The sequence below is a fragment of the Dipodomys ordii genome, unplaced genomic scaffold (genome assembly GCF_000151885.1).
Source record: "Dipodomys ordii isolate 6190 unplaced genomic scaffold, Dord_2.0 Scaffold11174, whole genome shotgun sequence".
NCBI classification, from domain to species: domain Eukaryota; kingdom Metazoa; phylum Chordata; class Mammalia; order Rodentia; family Heteromyidae; genus Dipodomys; species Dipodomys ordii.
Window position 1 is genome coordinate 1 of NW_012278386.1, and position 7,817 is coordinate 7,817.

Genomic DNA, 7,817 nt, shown 5'->3' on the forward strand with positions numbered 1-7,817 from the left:
GAAGGAAGGAAGGAAGGAAGGAAGGAAGGAAGGAAGAGAGAGAGAAGAGAGAAAGAAAGGGGGGAGGGAGGGAGAGAGGAAGAAGGGCTGGGAAAGTTACTCAGTGGTAGAGTGCTTGACTCACATGCATGAGGCCCTGGGTTTGATTCCTCAGCACTACATAAGCAGAAAAAGCCAGAAGTGCCCTGTAGCTCAAGTGGTAAGAGCACTAGCCTTGAGCTGAAGAGCTCAGGGTCAGCACCCAGGCCCAGAGTTCAAGCCCCATGACCAAAAAAAGGGAGGGAGGGAGGGAAGGAAGGAAGGAAGGAAAGAATAGGTAGGAATAAGCAGAAACAACCAGAGAGAATCAGCAGATAGTCTGCAGCTTTGCCCTTGACCTTTCTCTCACATCTGGAGACAGCCACTTCAGGCTGAGAGGTGTCCCAGAGCCCCAGACCCTGAATCTGCACAGCTCCCAGGATCCTGTGTCTGAAGCAGGAACCAAGAATGGAGTAGCAGCTAGGACACCAGACGGGAAGCTGCAGGAAAGGTGCAGCCATGTCTGCATCTGGAACCTAGCATGAGGACAGGAATCCAGCAGGACCCCAGGGGGAGGGGGGGAAGGGCCCTGTCCTGGATGGCTGAAGAGGAGGCCAAGGCAGGGTGCCTGCTCCTGACCACCTCCCGCCAGGCGGCCAAGGCAGACCTCTTGGGTCCCCAGCCAAGAGCCAGTCGGCAGCCAGCTCACCATGGCAACCTGGGCAGCGGTGGTAGAGCTTGTATGTACGCCTTGCCAGCTGGGAGATGGATCCAGAGAGCTCAGGCAAGAGGGGACCCTTTGGTTTGGGGGTGCCCTGCTCATCTTTAGAGGAGGTTCTATTACAGGCACCCCGCCTCTACAGCAGCTGCCAGCTCACACTCAAAGGCCACCCCCTACCCCAAGTGCATCCCCTGGAAGTGGCAGTGGGGACCCTTCATTTATCCCACTGAGACTGTCTGTTCGAATGATTCTGATGACTCCCGGACTCACCTTGCAACCTTCGCAGGCGCTGACTCCATAGTGGTAGCCTGAGGATTTGTCTTGACAGACAAAGCAGGGTTTGTAGATGCGGGGGAGGGGGGGTGGCGAGGGTGGGCTGGGCACTATCTCTTCCGAACTGCTGCTCTGGGTCTCAATGGCTAGGAGAGAAGAGGGCAGAGGTGTTGAGTGCCAGGTCACCATCCTTTAGTACTCTGCCCGCCCTAACTCTTGGCCTCACCCAGGAGCCTCTTCCACCTCAATACCGCTGATGGCAGCACTCCAAAGTCTGAGCAGAGACAGTATTAGGAACGTCCCCAACCAAACTTGGGGGAGGGAGGCTACCACTAAAGCCTCCAGTCCCCCCATTCCTGTCTGCCTCCCTAGGACCCACCTTCAACCTCAGGAAGATTTGGGTGAGTACCTGTTGGGCAGGCAGGGGGAAGGTTCCAAAGCCCTGGCCCTTGGGCACCTGGCCAGGTCTCCCCCAAGTTAGGAAGGAGTTAAGACGTGAAGAGGGAGGGAAGAGGACATAAGCTGGGGACAGAGGAAACTGGGGTCAACAGGATATTCAAAGGCGGCCACTCCCTCACCCCTCTGCTTCCGCCCCCCCTTCCACCCTCTCTGCCAGCAACCACAGCCCCTCCTCCACCCAAACAATCCACTGGCCAAGGCAGGGTCCCAGGCGGGGTGTGCAAAGAAGAATCACAAATGGTGAAGCAGAGAGGGGCAGAGCGGGTAGGCCCTCCCTGAGATAAGTAGAGGAATCCCCTTTAAGACAAGAAGAGTCCCCACGGCCCCCACAACCCCCACAAGCCCAGGTGGGGGGGTGAGCATGACAAAGGGGGGTCTGTTCCCATCAATGCCTTGTCTGTCTGGCCTCAATGGTATATCCGGGTTACTACCCCCTCCCCTCCTGTTATCCAGCTCCAAGAGGGCAGCTAGCAGGGGTAACCTAGCCAGCAGGGGCAGCGGCCCCACTAACCCCAGCCTTCCTAGTGCCTCACTCCATGCCCATCACCCAAGACTGAACGGGGGGGGGGGAGGATGTCTGTATCAAGAGCCTGGGCAGCTGGACATTCCCAAGAGGCCACCCAGCATCCTTCTGAGGCCTGCGCCATATACACCAAGCCAAGGAGGGACAGGGGTGCCACCCTGATAGAGGTGGCTTCCTCACACACCCTGCTCCTCCACACTCTGCACAGAAACTGGTACTTAAAGGGGAATGAGCACCCTCTAGATGAGAGTAGCCACCAAGGTCAGGCACAGAAGCAGGAAGCTGAGGGACACGGGGTGGGGGGAGGGGGGGCTGGACTCAGATTACCACCCACCCCCTTACCTAAGAATACACAAGGGGCTGCCAGGCAGCTGATGACAGGGGACCAGGCACTTCTGGCTCCTAGTAGGGCCTGGGTATCACTTCTCTGGTCAACAGACTGACCAGCACTGCCATAGTTTCAGGTCTCCTTCCCTGCCCAGAAACCAGCCTGCAGCAAAGGGACAATCTATGCCTGTGCCCACCCCCACAGGTCTAGCCAATCCTTCACTGACCTCCTCCAGCTCTCTACTGCTCACCCCAACAGGGAGCTGCCTAGGCCTCATCTCTACTTCACTCTCCCCAAGCCACACAAGCCAATCAGACAGGCAGGAAGGTCTAAGAACAGCTGTTGGGGGGGGGGTTGGGGGGCCTGGGTGAGGCCAGGAGGCAGAGGGGTGAGTGACAAAGGAGTCCTTTGTTGTACTAACTTTTTCCAAGACGTAAAAGCAGTAACAATAGACAATGGGGGGGAGGGCTTCAAGGACAAAGGGGGTCTGGCCTAGAATTCTGGTTGGCATTCCAACAAGCAGAGTAAGAAGGCCCTGACCTCCTCTCCCCTCTTTACCCATCCTTTGCCCTGGCGCCCCACCAAGCCTCCAACTCTAAAATGAACCAGTTGAAAAGGACTGGAGAGTTTAGGGGTACACGGGAGGGAGGGAAGGTGGGGCACAGGAGACAGAAGACACCAAGGAGGAGCAGCAGCAGCAGCAGTGGGTTCTAAGGCTAGATAAGAGGAGAGATCACAGGGGCAAAGGCCTATAGAAATTTGGAGCTAGGCAAAGTCCACAGGGTATTTATGTCACTGAAATACCCTTTTAAAGCTGATTTTTGGCCAGGCACTGGTGGCTCACGCCTGTAATCCTAGTTACTCACAAGGCTGAGATCTGAGAACTGAGGTTTAATGCCAGCCCAGGCAGAAAAAGTACACGAGACTCTTATCTCCAATTAACCACTAAAAAGTCACATGTGGACCTGTGGCTCAAAGTGGCAGAGCACTAGCCTTGAGCAAAAAAGCTTAGTGACAGTGTCCAAGACCCAGTGTTCAAGCCCCATGACAAACAAAAAACCAAACCTGACTTTATAGGTCTACCGTGGGCTGACTGAAGCCTCTTTCTGGGCCAGCCCCCTCCTCACCCCAGCCACTGGCCCTCTTCGAAGATGTTAACAGCCTGCACCTACATCCACAGCATATCCAAACCTGTCACCCAGGTAACATAGCTTGGAGGTTGCCTGCTCTGCCCTTTGAACCCAGAACCTATGGCCCAGGCCCCACCTCTCCAGGCCTCTGAAAGAGCTATAAACTCAGCACAGACAGGTGAGGAGGTGCTCCAGGGGAAAGACTACCCTAGCCTGGCCCCTCCATAGGGCTCCCTCCCCAGAGGCTCCCATCCCACAAATCTCCCTTTTTCCAGAAGGACTCAAACTGCAGAAGGACCACACCTTCTCAGCTCTAAGTTCTAGATCCCCAGCAAAGGCTGGCAAGAGGCCCAGGAAGCCCTGCATCCCCTCTTGCAGCCGCTGCCTGCGGGTGCCTCTCCTCTGCTCCCCCTCCAGGGCGGGTGCTCAGTGCTTGGAGTCCCCACGCCCCAGAGCTGTTCGCAACCTCGCGCAAGGGGCCAGTTTCCTGGAGGAGATCAGCAGGAAATCAGCTGGGCCCCAAGCCAGTGGCTCCCCTCCCAATCCAGCTGGAGCCCTCTCCTCTGCAGCCCCTGGAGAAGCTGGGGAGGGGGCACGGGGCCCCTCTCCTCTGCAGCCCCTGGAGAAGCTGGGGAGGGGGCACGGGGGCCCTCTCCACTGCCCTTCCTCCCAGGGGTAGCTGGGGGGGGGTCTGCTCTGCCACAGTGGAAGGGCAGAAGAAGCCCATGGATTGCCTGATAAGCATCTCTCCCCTCCCCCACTACGGGCATCCACGTGCTTCACATTCTTGGACGTCTGGGAGCTGGTGGAGGCGTAAGTGGCTGAGAATGGTGGGGGACAGATGGGGAGCTACATCCTATGCACCCCTTGTCCTCTAGTGCACCAAAATGGGGCCTGTGGGAGGGAGGCAAGATCCCTGGGCCCCTGCAGCCCCAGCAGGTCCTCCCACAGCCAACCTGCTCTCTTCCCATCAGCGGTGGAGGCCCTGGGCAGTGGGGTATTCTCCAAGAGGGGCTGAACGGCATCTCTAATCACCAGAGAATCCCCATACCCCAAGGGGCTCCTTCCAAGGCAGACACTGCCCCCCACAAGCCAGGCCTAGTGGCCACCTTCAGACTTCAGATCTTTCCTGCTGGCCTCAGAGCAACCCAATGTCCCCCACCATGGATGCTGGAAGCAGACACCCCCCACCCCACTGGGGGGAACTGGGAGGCCAGCTCCCCCTCCCCGGCCCTTCTCTACCCCAGGCCAGGTGTGTGGCCAGGTTCCTGTGGCTGGGGAAGCACTAGTTGGGCTGCTGGCGGGCTCACTGCAAGCCTCCTCCCCTCCAGTTCTGGGCCAGGAAGAGCTGAGCTGTCCTGTGGGCTAAGGAAGGGCAGGGTTGGAGCCCAAGGGCTCAGAGCCCAACTTCCCCCCAGAGCTCCAGTGGAGCAGAGCTAAGTCTGCCTCACTATCCCCAGGGGTAGGTGCCTCCTTTCTCCAGTGCGTGGGGGTGGGTGGGGTAGGAGAACAGCAGGACGAGTCCTGGTGTCCAGTCTCACCTCTCCCTTCTAGCAAAGCCAATGACCACTCACCCCACCCTATCAGTCAGCAGCCTTAGAGCTGATTCGGTACCCCCAACCCCTGCAAAGGTCAGGAGGCAGGACAAGGGGATAGACTGGGGCTGAGGTGGCTCTGAGAGGCTGGCTACTTCAGTTTTCCCTCCCTGTAGGGCTGTAGGTAGGTAGGTCCTTTGCTCTTCAACCTTCTCCAACCTACCAACATCCCACCCCCGCCTCCAACTCTGGCAGGCAGGAGGATGACAGCAGGTCTGGGAAAGTGGAAGAAACCCCAGGGAATAGTGAGCCCCCCCGGGGGGCGGGGGAGGGAAGGGAGAAACCTGAGCCCCCCTAACAATAACCCCCAAGCATCTACCTTCCCACCCAGAGCACACCACCTCCCAGCTGGCACAAACACGCCCAGGTGTGCACTCTGCCCTGGGTGTGCATGGATCCTCTCCTTCCCCAAGAACCTGACCCCAGGCTAGGTAAGGGCTCCCGCTGGGACACCAGACTTCTCACCAATGCCCCTCGAAGAGACAGCACAAGGCCCGGCCCTACCCCCTACACTGGGTAACAAAAGGACTCTGTGAGCGGTGGGGTTCCTCACTTCCAGAGCAGCCCTAGCCTCACAAAATTCAAACATCCCCAGAGAACAAGCCCTCTTAACATTAAGGGGCAGGGGAATCTTCCTGCCAGTGAAGTTTCTCCCCTCCATTTCCAGGACCAAAGCCTCCAGGATGCCAGCCAAGGGCCTGGGGCCACAACAACCCCCAACTAAGCCAGTTGCCCTTCCTGAGCATGTACAACAGCTGGGTGTCTGGTGAAGTTGCCCCTTTCTGCTACACCTCACTGTCAACACCAAAGACAGGAAGTGCGCCCCTGACACCCACCCTGAAGATTCAGGGCTAGGGACAACAGCTGCCACATGGTGTGTGTGTGGGAGGGGGGTGTGTGGAAGACCTCTCTCTCCCAGGCTTTGGCAGGGGTGGCATTTACAGAAGTGGTCCCTCCTCCTACAATGCTAACAAGCCCACCCTGCAGGCAGCTGTGAAGCTCTCTGGGACCTTAAGGAAGAAGATATAAACTGTGGCAAGGGCTAGGGCCCTTAGAGGAAGCACTGGGAGAAGAGAATACATATCCTGACACTAAAAGTTCCCCAGCCCTAACAGTACATAAATGGAAACTGAAGATTACTAGGTCAGGGGGCACTGTCCATCAGAGGCACAAGAAATGCATCAAGCTGATGGTTCAAGCTTGTAATCCTGGCTACTCAGGAGGTTGAGATCTGAGGATCAGGATCGAGGTTCAAAGGCAGCCTGGGCAAGAAAGTCTGTGACTCTCATCTCCAATAAATAACCACCAAAAAGCTGGAAGTGGAGCTGTGGCTCAAGTAGTAGAGTGCTAGCCTTGAGTGATAAAGCTAAGGAACAGCAACCAGGCCCTGAGTTCAAGATTTAGTACACTCATCAAGAGAGATGGGTGGAAAGTGGGAGACAAATCCCCAGCGCGTTGGCCCAGTCCCTGGGTAGGACAGGAAGCCCTAACTGCCACCCTCTCCCCGGCTGCTACAATAGCAGCGCGCGGCCGGTACGTACAGTGGTTTGAGCCATTCCAACCCGGAGTCCGGAGCGGGGTGGAGTAGGGGCCGGGGGCGGGGAGCCCCTTCTCCGGGAGCAAACAGGCTCGGTTCTGGTTATAAAAATCCACCACAAGAAAGGGATTAGGGGTGGGAGCGAGTCCCCCCACTTCCACGCTCTCGTACATGGTCCCCCGCGAAGACAGGAGGTCCCGGCGGGGAAGTCCTGCGTGCCGCCCCCCTCACTCGGCCGGCGGCGCCATCCGAGCAGGGCGGCTGGGGGAGAGGGGAGGGGTCCCTCGCCCCGTCCCACGGCCCGGGCGGCGGGACGCCCCCCGCCGAGGGGGCCCGCGTCCAAGTCCTCCGCGTCCAAGTCCGTTGGCCCCTCTGCCAGTCCCAGGTGGAAATCGGGAAGTTGCGTGTGCAAGGATGGGGTTCCTCGATGCTCCCGGGGAACGCCCGGCGGAGGCCCGGGAACCCGGCGGCTTCACCTCGAGGGGTTCCCGGCTCGAGACTCACGGTCCAAGGCAGAGTCCGGCGGCTCCCTAAGTCGGCCGGCGGCAAGCGAGGTCGGCGCGGGGCGGGGCGGGGCGGGAAGGGGGGGTCACGGAGCACTTCCTTCTACCCGGGGAGGACTCCCGGGCTTCGCCCCGGCGAGGATTCCGGGTCGGGGTGGAGACCCCGCGCGGCCCCACCTCCGCCAGACCAGGGCGGCTCGTTGGGTCTCCGGTGAACGCGCCGCAGCCCCCCAGCCCACGCACCCCCGCCCTCTGGTCCCACCCCTCTCCCCGCCCCATCAGGGCCCCGCCCCGCAGAAGCCCCGCCCCGTGAGGCCAGGCCCCGCCCCTGACTTAACCCTTTCCCCACGGGTGGCACACACGAAACACCGGGAGGCGGTCGCAAGAGGCGGCGTGGAGACGGCAAGTAGGGGAGCCCCGGAGTGGGGAGAGAGGGGGAGAAGAGTTATCAGGCCCCGTAGGAGGAACGCGGCGAGTACCGGCCGAGGCAGGGACGGACGGCGGAAGGGGGCGTCTCCCCCATGTCAGTCTGGGCCTAGAGACTGTGCGAAGCTCCCTGGAGGGGGGTGGTCCCGGCGCCCTCCCCTTCGCGCCCCCCCCCCCGCCGCCCGGAGCACACCCCGAACCAGCCTCGGCCTCATTTGCCTAATGCAATGCGGCTGAACTCGCGCTGAACTCGCCCGGCAGCGCCTCACCTCCGGGTGACCCACCCACCGCTGCCCGTGACATC

General features: G+C 59.7%; 1 protein-coding gene across 1 annotated transcript; it reads right to left on the bottom strand.

The window, feature by feature from the left end:
- Positions 1-388: 388 nt before the first annotated feature.
- Positions 389-7,254, bottom strand: LOC106002461 (retinoic acid receptor alpha-B-like; the record flags this gene model as incomplete). The annotated part of the gene is made up of 3 exons (XM_013037332.1): positions 6,589-7,254; positions 1,010-1,158; positions 389-554 (listed from the first exon to the last, which is right to left on the bottom strand). Coding segments are annotated over exons 1-3 (484 nt in total), but the record flags the coding sequence as incomplete, so codon positions are not given.
- Between the last annotated feature and the right edge of the window lie 563 nt (positions 7,255-7,817).